The sequence below is a fragment of the Polypterus senegalus genome, chromosome 16 (assembly GCF_016835505.1).
Source record: "Polypterus senegalus isolate Bchr_013 chromosome 16, ASM1683550v1, whole genome shotgun sequence".
NCBI lineage: Eukaryota > Metazoa > Chordata > Cladistia > Polypteriformes > Polypteridae > Polypterus > Polypterus senegalus.
In genome coordinates, this window is record NC_053169.1 from 21,830,211 (window position 1) to 21,847,283 (window position 17,073).

Below are 17,073 nucleotides of genomic sequence, written 5' to 3' on the forward strand. Positions count from 1 at the left end.
CCTCTGTTTGAATGACAAATATTATGCACTATTACTACTACTATGTTTGATGGTATGCCCTCTGTTGGAATAACAGAGACATACCAACTGGAAGGACCCCCAAATACACAGACCCTTGTCCTTTTTATTAAGGTGAATTACTGTCAGTGTCTGGTGAAATTCTTCTATGCATGCTGTCATCAACATGCAACAAGTTGTCACTGTCCAGTGGCATGTTCAGTCACTGCTATACCTAGAAGCTGCCACCTTCTCATCATGAAAAACTCGGCAACAAATGAAATAGATGTTTGTGATGAGCCATCTGTTGGAATAACAGAGACAGCAACTGGACAGAAGGAAGTGTTCACAGACACATTTTGTTTCATTACGATGAATGTGTTACAAAGTGCATTCCAATAGATGGTGCTCTGAAGATGTTATGTGTTAGCTCTCTAGGTACAGGTTAGGAGCACACGCTGAAACAGCGCATTGCCACACCCAGCACATGACAAACCAACTCCAGATCCCAAATTAGGAACAGTGCAGCCATGCAATGGGTGACACCTCAGCACCACCCTAGTTCAAATGGAATGGAACAAGTGTGAGGTTTTTTTATTGCTTAGCACAGCTGTAAATATTTAAACCTATCATAATCAGCCTGTTTTAAATGCCCAATGAAAATGTTAAAATGCAAATCAGTATTGTCCTATAAATCCGGGACTTCTTATCGTCCATCCATGACTCTGTTCACTTACTTTGTCTCTGCCAAGAATATCAGGACCCAGGCGGCACCAGCAGCCCGGCAAGCACAGGGAGCCCTCACTCACAATGGCCTCATTTATGAACTCATACTAATCTAACCTTAGGATGTGGGAACAAGTCAAAGGACCTGGGGGAAACCAGGTGGCTTCAAAGAGGTGCAGATGTATATGTGGAGGGCATGCTAACTCAATGCAGATCATGATGTGGTGTGGTGAAGCTGATGATAAAAAAAGCATGAACACTGCAAATGCCCATAAAAATCCCATCGAGAGCAATTCACAGTGTCCAAAATGAGAATTATGACACGTGACCGACCCTTCAGCCCATCTCACTTGAGTTCTGGGGCTGTGACCTGCCGTGGCACACACGTATGGAGGAAATTATACTGTATGCCACCAAATTGTACACAACTCAATCCTGATGTTCAAGAAAGGTTTGGTTGTGGGTGTTGTGATAAACATTGGGGTATGGAACACAACATTTTAATAGTAAAGCACTTCACATTAATTATTGAAATAAGGAACTGAATGATGTTATGCAGATTTTAAAAAAATGCATTATTGTTTGGTGGGTCCAAAACAATGGGGCTGAGTTTCAAGAGTTAATTGGGCAGCAAATTCTACATGCTGGCCCTGCCAATTGGTTTATCATCAGGGTCTCATTTGAAACATAAAAAACGACCAACATGAACTAGAAATTCGGTTTTTTTTGTGACCTAGAGGGCCAAAAATGGAGGGGGGTGGGCAAAAATGTCGATGTCTTGCATAACTAGACATCAAGACTCGTCCAACGGCACGTTATATTTGGAGCCAAAAAAACAGGTGAGTTCAGATGGTTCATAACACAAATACTTGAAACTTTTTGGTTTATATAAGGCGATTAATTTAGACCGGTTGGATGTTAATTTAACAGAGGAGGTTGTGTACTGTATGTATACTGTATGTGTATGTAAATGGTAGGCATTGCGTTCATTATCCTGACTCTTCTACTCACTCCAATCAGTAGGTAGCGGTAAAGCACCTTTTCAGTTGGTTTGCCCGCCGCCAATAAAACATGAAGAAGAAACTTCCTTTACTTCCGAGTTCAGAGGTCAGGAAGAGAAAATGGCTGCGCTGTACAAAGCGATGCCCGTTCGTTTTGAAGCGGGCCGGTCGTCACTCCGTCCTTTTCTGTTGAGTTTCAGGCGGCTCTGCAGTAGCGGTGTCAGCGAAGAGCCCGGTCCCGGGCAGACAGCCGAGGCGGTTCAATCCGAGGAGAGAAAACCCAGTGGGTTTGCGGCGGCATTCGAACTTCATCGCGACCTGCAGCAGAAACAGAAGCCCTCGGTCAAGACACGCGAGTCATTCGCGTCCCTCCTGCGGCGCTCACCGCTAGTGCAGATGGGACCTGCCAAGGATAAAATCGTGCTGGGGAAGATCTTTCACGTCGTCGAGGACGATTTGTATATCGATTTTGGGGGCAAGTTTCACTGCGTGTGTAAAAGACCAGCGGGAGAGCCAGAGAAGTACCAGCGGGGCGTGCGAGTGCGGCTGCGGCTGCTCGACCTGGAGCTCACCTCCCGCTTCCTGGGCGCGCATACCGACACCACGCTGCTGGAGGCGGACGCCGTTCTGCTGGGACTGGTGGAGAGCGGCGACCCCAAGGCGAAGGAGCAGAGTTGACTTGGACGTTTACACGGAAATGCTGGCAGACTGGACTCGTGGAGTTTGGTGTGCGTTTATATTTAAATTGCCCTCCAGTAAGAATGACATGACAGCGCGGCGTCACGGCTGTCTGGACAAACGCCGGGGTCGAGGTAAATGAGAGCAGTGGGCGCATCGCGTCGCCTTTCAGTTGCACAACTCGCAAAGTGTAAAGAATCCCAATTAAAAAAAAAAAGACGTTGCGTGGTTTTGCTAATTTTTGTGATTGTGTCATTAAACGTTTTTATAGACTTAGGTGTTCAGTTATGTAGTAGAGAATTTTTTTCGACCTTTTACTTCAACGTAAATAGACGTTTTGGTGGTGAGATCAAAAAATCAACACCGATTTAAGCTTATAGTGTGACGCCTTGATTTGAATACGATGTCACGGTGTGGAAACCAACGTGCAATGCGAACCTCCAGGAGCACAGCTGGCTCAGTGGCGGTTTGTCCATCTTCTGCACCTGCTTAAGGTAGTTTAGTGTCGTTGGGGGTCCGTGTCCCCCGCATCAGGAACAAGGCAGGGTCCATCAATGAGTACCCTCAAGGTGCCAGTGTAGATCGGCCAGTTGGCCCAAACATCCGTTGTGTTCACTAAGGGGCAACACAGAGACCCCAAACTTAACTGCACGGCCACAGTGCCAGGCACAAATGTCCTTTTATTTTTTGCATAATATATCCAATATGGGTTGCTTCTTCCACAGTCCAGAATACACAATACTTTTGTTTTCTTCCTCCTACCAGGTAAGCTTTGTCCTCCTACGCTCCCTAATCAGACTTGCCTGAGTAAGGCGGAGGGCTCCATTTAAGAGCAGGGGTGTGTCGGCTCTGTGCTGAGGAGGCACTTCCAGCTCGGGTGGAATCTCCTTCCAAAAGCACCCACCAAGGACCTCACTTGCCCCCCTCCCATGTTGCCCTGCGGGTGTCCAAACAGGAGCTACACCACAGGATTGCTGCCCCCCAATTGTACTTGGGGAAACACATGGCACATGGGAGGTGGTCATCCCCTGTTCTTCCATTAGGAATCGATGGCTGGAATGGCCATCTGCTGATGTTCTCTATCCATTATGTGTGCCTGCTGGCCCGCCCAGCCATCCCCTATTCACAATGTCTTTGGAAGTGGGGGGGAAGACTGAGCCAATTTTGAAATTGAGTCCATGTTCTTAAAGCTATGAGGTGCTCCATATGGAGACACATTTTTTAGAACCTGCTTGTGTCACTCAGCATTGTGAGGATCCCACACCTAATCTGACCGCATTGTGGCCAAAGCAGGACGGGGTACACAAGCTAACGCTGGGGCGATTTTTGGGATTCAGTGACCTCCCTGGTAGGTGAAGGCTGGTCCATAAACCTACAAGATGATATTTGTAGTATTAGTTAACCTAATACGCTTATCTTTGAGATGTAGGTGGAGATCTAAGAAAGCCCCCCATGTCAATAAGAGAGAGGGAATGCCCACATTACACAAAGGCAGTAGCCAGGTAAGAAATCAAACTGGGATGTAACTAGTGTGCTTAACTACGTTAAAATATCACCCCTTTGACTTAAAAAGTTAAATTCAGGACTTCTCAGATTTAGTCCTGAGTGCCCCACCTGTGTTTTTCCCAGTTGATTCTGGGATTCGTCAGGGGTCTGTTCTTAATCCTACTCTGTTTAGTGCTGGCATGGACTGGGCGTTGGGCAGGGTCATGGGGTCCAGTGGCTGTAGGGCATCTGTTGGTGAAGAGACATTCACAGATCTTGACTTTGCTGACGATGCTGTGATATTCGTGGAGTCGATGGAGGCTCTGATCGGGGCGCTCGAGAGACTTGAGTGAGGAGTCTGAGTGTCTGGGCTGGCGAGTGTCCTGAATAAAAACCAAGAGCCAGGCCTTTAATGACCTCATGGGCACGGCCATCAGCAGTATGTCTGTCTGCAGAGGGACTGTCGACCTCATCGAGAGGTTTACTTGCCTTGGCAGTGACATTCATGTCTCTGGTGACTCTTCCTATGAAGTCAGTAGATGGATTGGGAGAGCATTGGGGGGTCATGAGGTTGCAGTAAAGGGGCGTGCGACACTCCCGATATCTCTACAAAAGGACGAAGGTCCAAGTCTTCAGAGACCTGGTGCTTCCTGTCTTGCTATATGGTTGTGAGACATGGACGCTATCCAGTGACCTGAGACGAAGACTGGACTCCTTCAGTCCGGTGTCTCTACGGAGAATCCTTGACTTTGTGTTGCTCACGGAGTCTCGAATGAGGCCCATCACCTGCATTGTGAGGGAGCGTCCGTTACGGCACTACGGCCATGTGGCGCGATTCCCCCGAGGGTGGTCCGGTTATCCTCGTTGTTGAGTATCCCTGCAGATGGACCAGGCCAAGGGGACGGCCACATAACACCTGGCTGCAGTAGATAGAGGGTCATTTCCGGAGGGTGGACTGGACTGGGGGGCTGCCACCCAGGATCCTAAGCTGTTTCGTCGTGTGATGGGATACGCTGGACCAGCACAGAGCTCCCTAATCTTTTCCCCCTTGGCCGCAGGTTTTTGTTCCAGCGAGTTTTCTAACTGATCTCCTTTAACTAGCGGGTCGTCTTTTCTCTGTTGTGACTCCACATTCAGCAACGCACAGCACTGGGATTTTTTTTTTTTGTTTTGTGTATAAAACATTGTGAAATATTTGTTTTTGCTGTAGTTTTAAATGCTTAACTCTCTTTTGCTATTTTCTTATTAATTTGCCTTTTTGTGTCCTAGTAATGAGTAGCGTGGGTAAGCAACACTGACAGGCTGCGCCAGCTTCATTGTCGGCCCCGCTAGTAACTCCATGGTGTTTAGAACAAAGACCCATTTTCTGTGATTTCCCTCTCTGCTCCACTGTTTAAAATTACAAATTGAATAACTCAGTCGTTGTGATTAAAGTGCACACTGCAGATTTTCATTTAAGGGGGTTTGCATACCTCTCGGTCACACAACGCTATCCTACGCAGTCCTCCCGTTTCAGGACACCGTCATGTTTGGACACAGCAATGGCAGGTCTACGAAATCCGTCATGTTGAAGACTTGATCGCATATCCTTGGCATGCCACGACTGCTTGAAGTTTGTGATTCCCGGACATCAACCAGCAGGTGCTGAGGATCTTCTCCGTGAGGCTCTGCCAAGCCTCTAAAGCAGCCATCTTCAGCTCCTGCTTGTTTCGGGGGGCTCGTCCCCTTTAGTGTTCTTTTCAGCATATGGAGGTCCTGCTCGATTTGGATTTGAATCGGTTTACTGGCTCGACTCTCCCTTTATCTATTACCCCAAACTGTTCATTTCTGTTCAGGGCTGTGGGTGATGGCAGGGCATGCATTTGCAGTCACAAATCATTGTAACCTGCATGTGTTTGCCTTGAAGCTCCTACCCACCTCATCCCAAAGTGGGTCAACTCACTAATGGTGCCAGAGGGGCGATGGGTTGATGCCGATGTTGATTAGCACACACAAGTAAGAATTTCGTTGGGCTGTAACAACGATGACTGTATGAACCTATGCTGACGTGCTTCCCACTTTTGCTATTTATTCTTTTTTTGCTGTCCTGGGTATCCTAAGAAGACAATTATGTGAATTTCCCCTTGGGATTAATAAAGTATCTATCTATCTATCTATCTATCTATCATATAGTGCCTTTATCTATCTATCTATCTATCTATCTATCTATCTATCTATCTATCTATCTATCTATCTATCTATCTATCATATAGTGCCTTATCTATCTATCTATTATATAGTGCCTTTCATTTCTATCTATCTATCTATGACAAGACTATCACAGTATTCACATTGCAGTGCAGGAAGCAACAGAAGATGCAAGGAGGTCCTGATTGATCGCGTTATTCAGTGCCCAGTCAGCAAGCGCAGCGGCCAAGTGGAACACATTAGGAGTCAGAGAGGGCTTGAGAATAGAAGTGGCTGATACAACCACCCATTTTCCAAATCCACTTCTCCAGAGTAGGGCTGTATGAAAGCTGAAGTCTATCCCAGTACACACTGGGCACAAGGAAGGAACAATCCCTGGGCAGAGTGCCACTCCTGCCTGACGCAATACCAAGAGATCTGAATAACTGAACAAGAGGAGTGGAAAACCGTAGAGTGGACTTGAGAGTCTGAGTGAAGTGAATTTACCCACAAGTCTCTGCCCTAGGGATAGACTCCACCCCCGCCCCGCCCCGCCCTTGAAGTGGCATCTCTTTGCCCCGGCCACACACAGAACCTCGGAGACCTGGTTGCGTTTGGTCCTTCATTGGATGATGTTTCTTACAGCTGTATTTAGTTACCCGACACTACACTCCGTAAGTACGCTTTCATCCAAACGGCTACACACTTTTTTTCCGGCTCTCGATCATTAATGGCTCTCATTTTATCCAATTATTGTAAAACCAGAATTCAAAATCCCACCAAGATCCTCGTCAAATCCAGTGCTGTCTGCATCTGACACGCTTGTCTGTGCTCTTTGAACCCAACGTCGCCTGCACAAAGCTTATCGACTACCCGATGCCCTGAAAGACTGCAGAGTGTGTTTTTCTTTTCTTTTTATGTAAAAGTATTTTATTAATACGGAGGCTCCCACATCTCCTTGAGTAATGTGCCCATCACAGGCTTGTCGTAAAGGTGCACCAGGGTCGCTCCCAGACATTTCAGCGTGGGTACCCGTGTTGGTGTGCTCAGCCCAGGAGTGGCGTCTCCTCCAAAGCGGGCCCCTTAGTTGTGCCCAGTGCTGCCAGTCTGGATTCAACCATTCGTGTAAGAGTGAGTCCAGAAAATGGATGGATGGGTCATTCCGAGAGAATGGATGGAGTGAAGACTCTCAAGTCGTCGTCTGGAGCTTGCAGTTCATGAAATGACAATTCTGTGGGGAACGGAGGCTGGCGTCGTGTAAGGTAAGAAAACCAAACCCAGGCTGGAGTTTTATGTTTTTCTCCTTCTGAAAGCAGTTTGGCTTTAATCAATCCAGAAAATGGATGAGTTATGAGGGAAAATTAAAAAGAGCTGAGCCTTTTCAGTTTAAACAAAAGGAGATTAAGAGGAGACCTGACTGAAGTGTTTAAAATTATAAAGGGGAATTAATTAGTGCAGTGGACCGAGACTGTGACTTTAAAATAGGAAACTTGTTAAGGGTAAATTTCACACGAACATTAGAAAGTTTTTCTTTACACAGAGAACCACAGACACTTGGAATAAGCGAACAAGTCGGTGGTAGGCAGCAGGACTTTAGGGAGGTTATTTTAGAAGAATTGAGTGAATAGGACTGGTGAGCTTAGTGGGCTGAACGGTCTGTTCTCATCTATCCATCCATTATCCAACCGCTATATCCTAACACTGGGTTACGGGGGTCTGCTGGTGCCAATCCCAGCCAGCGCAGGGTGCAAGGCAGGAACAAACCCTGGGCAGGGTGCCAGCCCACTGCAGGGCACACTAGGGACAATTTAGGGTCGCCAATGCACCTAACCGGCATGTCTTTGGACTGTGGGAGGAAATCCACGCAGACACGGGGAGAACATGCAAACTCCACACACAATTCTTTCTAAAGTTCTAAAAGAACATTTCTGTTTCTTTAAATCGCTGTCATTCGCATTTCCAAATTCTGTTCAGTGGGCCAGGCTAGTACGACATCTCCCAAATTCCACTTACTGTTGAGGGCGAGCTTGTTTTCATTCATAAATTTTCAGGTAAGTTTCTAAACTTCTTCATTTTTTCCACATAGTTTGTAACAGACATGACTTCCTGCCTGTTCGTTTTCAATGTCAAATTTCAAAATAAAAATTTCTGGAGTTGTCATTTGTTGACTCCGCCGAAAAAGATTTAGCAATGAAGCTTGTGTTGGGAATCCAGAATAAGCTGCTGAAAAGCTGTAGGCACACAATTTAGGTGTCCACTAGAGGGCACACTTTCAACCTTTTCAGACATCTGCCTTCCCCTCCACTGCACACGACCACAGGCTTCTGTGGGGTCACAAAATGTTGGTAAACCTCCAGAATGGGCGGCAATCTGTCAAGTGTCAAGAAGAATCTACTGGCTGAACACTCGGTGCAGCATCATAGGGGCTGGAGCCCATCTTGGCACCACTAGGAAGAGGCAGGAACCGGTCATGCCAGTCTCACATTGGGCAAACTCTCTCTCTCACACACACACTCACTCAATTTGGAATCACCAGGTAATGCTGAATTGGATATATGAGGTCACATAACCCCTCGTTAGTCACCATCTGCAGTTGTGATGGGCCACTTTGCCACCCATTGCACCTTTATACGCTATATATGTGTGTGCAAAAAGCGGGTATTGTGTAGAATGGCAAGCCATTCGATAGAATGTGTGATGTTTTTAGGCAAAGCATGAAATAACTGTGTTACTTGGAGTTTCCCCAGGCATACAGAAATACAATCTATTTGAGAAATTCCAGTCTGGCTTTCGCACTGGCCATAGTACAGAAACGGCACTAACACGGGTTGTAAATGACATTCTGATATCCTCTGATGAAGGAAATTCCACTGTAATTATGTTGTTGGACTTAAGTGCAGCGTTTGACACCATTGACCATTCTATTTTACTGCACAGGCTAGAAAACGATGTTGGACTTACAGGCCCCGTGCTCGCTTGGTTCAATTCTTATTTATCAAATCGATTCCAGTATGTACAGAAATGTGCAGACAGGACTCCATCATTATACACAGAAGTTGAATATGGTGTCCCGCAGGGCTCAGTACTGGGACCTTTACTGTTTTCACTTTACATGCTTCCACTGGGATCTCTCATTAGGAAACATCATGTTAATTTTCACTCGTATGCAGATGACACCCAGTTATACCTCTCATTTAAATCAAATGAAGTTTCTCCGATGTTGTCTTTAATTAGTTGTGTTAGTGAATTAAAGGAATGGATGAATGAGAACTACTTGTCTTTAAATACAGATAAAACAGAGATGTTAATTGTTGGAGGGAATGACGCTGATCACAGCAATATTTTGTCGTCATTTAACTCAGTTGGAATCCCAATTAATTTTACTGAATCAGCCCGCAATCTAGGAGTTATCTTTGACTCTAGCATGTCATTTAAAGCACATATTACAAAGTCGTCCAAAACCTGTTTTTTCCATCTTAAAAATATTAGGAAATTAAGGCGCTTTCTAAATAAACAGGATTGTGAGAAATTAATTCATGCATTTATCTCTAGTAGGATTGACTACTGCAATGCGGTGTTCACTGGCTGTTCAAACTGTTCTCTATACAGCCTCCAGTTAATCCAAAATGCGCTGCAAGAATTATTACAAGAACAAGAAAATATGAACACATAACCCAGTTCTTAAATCTTACACTGGCTCCCAGTTAAATTTAGGGCAGATTTCAAAATCCTCCTTTTAACATATAAAGCATTAAATGGCCAAGGTCCGCTTACTTGTCTGAACTTATCATGACTTACAAACCTGAGCACATAAAGATCTCAAGATGCCGGTCTGCTTAGGATTCCAAGGATTAATAAAATAACAGTGGGAGGTCGAGCTTTTAGTTACAGGGCCCCTAAACTGTGGAATGGTCTTCCTGCTTCCATAAGAGATGCCCCTCGGTCTCAGCCTTTAAATCCCGGCTGAAGACTCACTACTTCAGTTTAGCATATCCTGACTAGAGCTGCTGATTAACTGTACAGACTGCATCTCTGTTGTTAGTCATTAGCACTATAACATAAGTAACATGATAATTATATTTGAATACTAACCCTCACCTATTCTGTTTCTTTTCTCGGTACCCAAATGTGGCCATTGGTGCCACGGCCCACCTGCCAAGTTGTTTGCCTGCCTATGGTAAAGTCATCCCTGATGGAGGATCACAGGAATCATGGGAAAGAGGGTCCTTTCATCGGAGCAATGTTTCAGCCGTGGCATGGCCAAATGGGGAGGCAGCTAGATGGATGAGGTCTCCAGGACTCTAAAAATATCCAAACCTAATTATGTCATATCATCTACTGTTAAACCATACTTCTAAAATTTTTATTATTATGCTGTCTTAAGGAATTGTTCTGTTGTGTATATTGTATTGTATTGACCCCCTACTTTTGACACCCACTGCACGCCCATCCTACCTGGAAAGGGGTCTCTCTTTGAACTGCCTTTCCCGAGGTTTCTTCCATTTTCCCTACAAGGTTTTTATTGGGAGTTTTTCCTTGTCTTCTCAGAGAGTCAAGGCTGGGGGGCTGTCAAAAGGCAGGGCCTGTTAAAGCCCATTGCGGCACTTCCTGTGTGATTTTGGGCTATACAAAAATAAACTGTATTGTATTGTATTGTACTTGCCGGTTTGCCTTTCGGCATTGCACATAATGCCTAGGGAATATTTGAAATTTTAACTGTTTCATTCTTCCATGTCCCAATTTTCAGCATTCTAGAAATCTCCTAGGTATTCTACACAATGCCTAATTTCACATATTGATGAGAACATATATACTGTTTGATAGCCAGCCAGTTGCGTGACACTGTCATCCCACCAGCTCACCGCTGGACGGACCCCTTAGTCCACTAGTTCATCTTCTTCTTGCCGTACTTTTTTTTTTTTTTTTCCTTCGTGGTATGAGAGCAGGCATGCGTTACGTACTATGAGACCGTCCTTCAGTGAGATTGAAGCTACGGTAATGGCTCACAGCACCAGAGTACGAGTGCTGAGCGTGTTTATTTTTTTTATTGCTTTGCATTTTCATCTGTTTAAGATATTTGTGCGCTGCCGCCAATAGAATATTTATGCAGTATTATAAAATGGTTAATAATGCTGCCTTACAGCCACTGCGGCCCAGATCTGCTGTACTGAAGACCACAGTTCTGAGTGAGTGACCCAGGCCCGTCGCGACAAGGCAGGCAAACCAAGCAATTGCTTGGGGCCCCGAGCTGGCCTGGGACCCCAAGACAACGACTGGTCAAGAATAAAATGCAGCGACAAACTGTGTGAGCGCCCCATTGATAGTGAATGCAGTAAAGTGCAATTGACACTGTTATCGGGACCCCCCTCAAGGGGGCCCCCCTCGCTGACAGCAGCCAGCCAACCACGCGATCTCTGCTGCCGGCAAAATACAAAACTTCCTCGGCAGTCATGAAGCGGAATTATGCTTCAGGAAGCCAAAAAAGAAAGAAGAGAAAGGAAGAGGAGGATAAGAAAAAACAAGACAGTGGTAAGTGATAAATTACACACATAAAATTGCTCTACTTGTCTTGTACAAATGGTGCAATTTTGCAGCAGGTAGGCTAGCAGAAATATGTATGGCTGTGCTGTGGTTCCTTTGCGTGCGTGCGTGCGGGGGGCTTCCATGTCCATTTTGCTTGGGGCCCCCAAATTCCTTCAAACGGCCCTGGATTGACCCCTGTGGTGGACGGGTGATGCTTTCTGCTCGTTTCCAACACCAGTATGGCCTCATTGTAGGAGTCTGATCCGCCGTGGTCTGGCTGTCCGGATCAGCCACAGGTTTGGGGTGGGACGCAGCGCTGCTGCTCTGGTAAAGTTCTATCCTCCAGGACCACTGAGTGGGTGGAAGACGCTGCTATTGGTGGTGAAGGACCAAACACGTCACTCTGATTGTTGTCCACCACCATAACAGATATTAGCCAAATACAATATGTACATTATTAGAAAATTACAGGAAATGTCTACCTGAAGCAACAAATACTGAAGTGTATGATGGCAGTTTGTTTTTTTTAACATGAACACTGCTGTTTTTATTTTATTGTGTCATTCAGAGTTTTTAAATGTGTGGTCACCATCCTTATTAATTTTTCTCCTTTATTTTGTTCAGAAGAAAACATTAAAACAAGCCGAGCGGAGTGATGAGCTTATTCTGTGATCGTTACCTTACAGCGAGCGACTGTCTACAAGTCGATACTCCACCCACGTGGTCTGACACGATAAACAAGATGGTGGACTGTTACTATGGCAACCAAACACCGTGCCAGCGACAGGAGAGACGAGACAGAGCAGCTGACCGGGAGAAGCACCACTAGGTGGCACCAAACCGCTCCGATTTAGTGGCCATGTTCAGCCTACACCTACCTGGTCAGGGTTGTGCTGGAAATGTAAAGTGGGGTGAATAGAAAATGATTGGGCTTTTACTTCAATTCAATACAAAATCATTTCTCTATTTGTGTCTGTCTGTAAATCCCAACAGAGTTGATACTTGAAAAGTACTCGTGCTGCACTTTCCTCATCTTGAAGGTTTGAAATCTTTTGAGGCATTTTCTTCTTTTTCTGGCTGTTTCAGGAGACGATGATCCCAAGAGTAGAAATGACAAGTGAAGTCGTGGCTCTTTCTTAAACTTTTATTGTCCTTTGTTCTGGCACTTTTTGTTTTTACTAATCCTCACTCACTCATATACAATAGAGGGAGCGAACAACAGAAAATGTTCATTAAAAAGCAGCCAAATGAAACACTGAAGTTTTAAAAAAGTCAAACAGAAATAATAAACTGTAATTATAAATTTCTATTGAATCATGTGAATGATCTGGACACGCACTACAAGCTGTCGGAACGTAAGCAGCTCTATACAGAGTGCCGTATTCTTGGGGGTCATTATCCTTCAGGTTTTGAGGACCCCTTACGTTTCTTTATGTTGCTCACAGTACACGACTCGCACTTTTCACACTTCTGTATTTTCTCCTGTGGGGGGGTTCACTTTCATCCGGTTATCCTAAACAAGGGCAGAATCGCAGAAGAAGAGCCTCCGTCGTGTCCCTTTGTGTTCAAATTCTACTCAAACATATGCCTGCCTGAGTTTCAGCTACTTTTTCACTGATAAGCAAAATGGATCCATGGAATTGAAAGACAGAAAGGACCTCATCATGGCAGCACCTCTGTTTGTAGCCGGCGCATACGGTACTGCTTCGGGGTCGCATTGACACAGAAATCGCAAATGCTTGTCCTGGAGTTAACGCGAGAGTGTGCGCTGATGGCAAAGACCAATCGTTCCTGGTCAGCATATCTAACTTTATTATTTTGTTCTGACTAACAATATGAATTGGGGTGCCAGACGTCCCTTATATACGGGACATGTCCCATATTTGATCATTTTGTCCCGTATTTAGTTCATTTCCAAATTTCGTAATAAAAATATATTTTTACTACCTTCTTACGGTACTTAGTTGTAACTTTATAAGTAAGTATACTTTCTGTTCTCGGGGCAGCAAGGTGGCGCAGTGATAGCACCGGCAGTTAGGAGACCCGGGTTCGCTTCCCTGGTGTCCCCCCTGCGTGGAGTTCCTCCCACAGTCCAATGACATGCAGGTTAGGTGGACTGGCGATTCTAAACTGGCCCTTGTGTGTGTGTGTGTGTGTGTGCATGGTGTGAGGGACAATGTGTGTCCTGCAGTGGGTTGGCGCCCTGCCCACAATTTGTTCCTGCCTTGCGCCCTGTGTTGGCTGCGATTGGCTCCAGCGGACTCCCGTGACCCCGTGTTAGGATATAGCTGGTTAGGTAATGACTGACTGACTGACTTTTCTCAGATTTTCTTGATGAAAATAACTCAAATGTAACGAGGAAATGAGTGTTTGCTGCCTGTTTGCAACTCGTTCAGTTGCTGCGGTTGGCTGAGGACATCGACACTCTTACCGTTTTGCTGTCCAGCCGCGCTGCTGTGCAGTTTTGGATCAGCATTACAACATACAGCGACTGTCGACAAAGTGTGTTGGTCCTACTTGTCACGGCCCTCTTTTCTTAACTTAAAAACTCATCCATCCATCTTAAGATGCCAAAACGTGAGTGTAAATTTCGTGAATATTCCAGAGAATGGACATTTATCAAACAAGGCAGAAGCTGTTTTGAAGCAAACTGTGGTGTGTATGTAATTGCACTTTCAGTAAATAATTTTCAAATGATTTTACTTTTGTTTTCCTCATAAACCATTAAAATCCTTGCTTTATGGTTTTAACTGATGTCTCTACTTTTATATAATATATTGGTCTGGGTGTGTAGGGAGCATTTATACATATATATATATATATATATATATATATATATATATATATATATATATATATATATATATATATATATATATATATACAGCAAAAAAAGAAACTTTCCCTTTTTCCAGGACTGTGTATTTCAACAATAATGTTTTAAAAATCCAAATAACTTTACAGATCTTCATTGTAAAGGGTTTAAACAATGTTTTCCATGCATGTTCAATTAACCATAATCAATTAATTAACATGCACCTGTGGAATAGTCGTTAAGACCTTAACAGCTTACAGAAAGTAGGCATTTAAGGTCACAGTTCTAAAAGCAGGACACTAAAGAGACTTGTCTACCGACTGTGAAAGACACCCAAAGAAAGATGCCCAGTGTCCCTGCTCATCTGCGTGAAGCGTGCATTAGGCATGCTGCAGGGAGGCATGAGGACTGCTGATGTGGCTAGGGCAATAAATTGCCATGTCCGCACTGTGAGACTCCTAAGACAGCACTACAGGGAGACAGGAAGGACAGCTGATCATCCTCGCAGTGGAAAAGCCGGATCTCAATCCCATTGAGCACGTCTGGGACCTGTTGGATCGCAGGGTGAGGGCTAGGGCCATTCCCCCCAGAAATGTCCAGGAACTTGCAGGTGTCTTGGTGGAAGAGTGGGGTAACATCTCACAGCAAGAACTGACAAATCTGGTCCAGTCCATGAGGAGGAGATGCACTGCAGTACTTCAAGCAGCTGGTGGCCACACCACATACTGACTGGTACTTTTGATTTTGAGCCTCCCTTCATTCAGGGACACATTGTGAAACATTTTTAGTTTATGTCTTATGGTGTTGACTCTTTTAGTGTTCATACAAATATTTACACGTTAAGTTTACTGAAAGTAAAAACACTTGAAAGTCAGAGGACGTTTCTTTTTTGCTGAGTATATATATATATATATATATAGTAATATCGAGAGAGATTTGAAGAGTGTCCCATATTTGTAATTTTCTAATCTGGCAACCCTAAATATGAATCATTAAGTTTTAATGCTGTATGTCTGCGTGCAGGAAGGTAAAAACTCACAAACAACAAACGTGATCAAAACGTTTGGAAGCAACGTAAAGATAAATGGTCGCCAGGTAAACACTGGTCAAACACGGTTATTTTATACGATTACCGCTTATCTGCTTTGTTTATTCTATAGTTCAATTCACTGACATTTGTCGAAAAAAAACCCGAAACAAGTTCGATGAAAACGCTCGCACACTGGCTTAGGAAGGTTAAACTTACCTTGGTAATTATGAAGGAACTCCCGTACAAACGTTTTCTACTGTTTGCCCAGTTCTGATGCTTTCGCCGTGTAGCGTTTTTCAACAATACTTCTTACATTGCAAAAAATGATTTTGAGACGTGATCCATTATTGTACCCATCGATGCGTCACCTCCAAATTTTTTGGAGAAGTGGGCCGATTAAGCCAAGGTTTCCCCTTGAAAACGAGTCCACAAGAACCGACGGGAACTAGCAAAGGGTGACGTTTAAACAAAGGTTTGAATGTTAATCTTCACGCAGGTAACCACAGACATGTAGAAAAAGTTACTGAGTAGTAGGAAGTCGGGACGTTCAACTCTCGACTTCAGTCGGCGAATGGGATCGAGGAGCTCAGTTAGGCCTGCGTCTGTCAAAGTTGCCCCACACGGTAATTCAGATTAGGGTGCATAAAAGCTGAAATCGTCACATATTTGGGGTTAGGCCTCCCGTTTATTGCTGGCAAAAGAATGACGATAATGACAACAATTTATGGACGTAATACAGCTGGCAATACTTGTTCTGCATATTTCTGAGTAAGAAAAAAAATACTGCCTTTTTGTATTTAGTGTGAACTTCTTCAAAATAATAAAAACTCTAAGAGGCTGAAAACACTGTGAGGGTTTAAAATAAAATAAAATAAAATCAAGTGCCGGACTGGACATTTCAGTATTCTCCCCGCTGGAGTTCCCTGAAGTAACTGACGTGTTCTACTAATGCTACTGAACGAATGCCACTTTTTTTGCAGAATAATTCAGCCCTAGTCTTTATACACACACACAAATGCACTGGCAGCTCGTCCTCCCGAGTGTGATGTGTGGTCAAGTGCGGATGGCCGTACGGCACTGGGACCCCAGGTCCTCACTACAGTTTCGCTACATATGGTTTGGGTTCAAGTGCAGGCAGCTACAACATGCAAAAGAGGTACTTGATTTCAAATTCAAGGATGCTACATGACGACTAATATGGGGGGATACCACTTACTGCTGCACCTTCTACAGTGTATGGAGGGGAGTCTTTAGTCTGAAAATACAAACTGACTGGACAGGTTGTGTGGGACTCATTAAAATATGGCTTACAGGTGGCTAGCTCTGTGTGGTCAAACATGAGGCCTGCTGCAGCACCATGCGTCGAAAAAGTATCATACATCCGAGGATTACAAGGAAAGGCAAATTTACTGGCAGCAAAACAATCACATTCGCCCTGAATTGTCTGTAGAAAACATAAGGCCCCAACTTCAAGTCCCGTTTGTCAAGTTTAAAGGTTACGCAGATTACTTTGGGTTAGTAGCAAGGTACAGGAGTGACGTGGCGTAGCAGGGAGGCACTTGCAGGGTGGACAGGCGGTTCGTTTCTTCTCTGCTTTTTCTTCTCTAACCACACATAGTCATCATCAGCCACTGAAACAAGAAAAAAAACAA

General features: G+C 44.6%; 2 protein-coding genes across 2 annotated transcripts in view; one reads left to right on the plus strand and one right to left on the minus strand.

Annotated features, from left to right (window-relative positions):
* Positions 1-1,805: 1,805 nt before the first annotated feature.
* mrps28 (mitochondrial ribosomal protein S28) lies at positions 1,806-2,626 on the plus strand. Its single transcript, XM_039738086.1, has one exon. It carries the CDS (start codon positions 1,845-1,847, stop codon positions 2,400-2,402), a length of 558 nt encoding a protein of 185 aa, XP_039594020.1. The 5' UTR covers positions 1,806-1,844; the 3' UTR covers positions 2,403-2,626.
* Positions 2,627-16,082: 13,456 nt separating this feature from the next.
* Positions 16,083-17,073, minus strand: part of LOC120516974 (calpain-1 catalytic subunit-like) — a 102,997-nt gene continuing 102,006 nt past the window's right edge. The window contains exon 22 of the mRNA XM_039739015.1: positions 16,083-17,052. Within this exon, the coding sequence (XP_039594949.1) occupies positions 17,026-17,052 (27 nt within the window). The 3' untranslated portion in view covers positions 16,083-17,025. The remainder of the gene's footprint in view (positions 17,053-17,073) is intronic.

Coding starts and splice junctions, on each gene's coding strand:
- mrps28 (XM_039738086.1), top strand. CDS start 1,845: ATGGCTGCGCTGTACAAAGCGATGCCCGTTCGTTTTGAAGCGGGCCGG.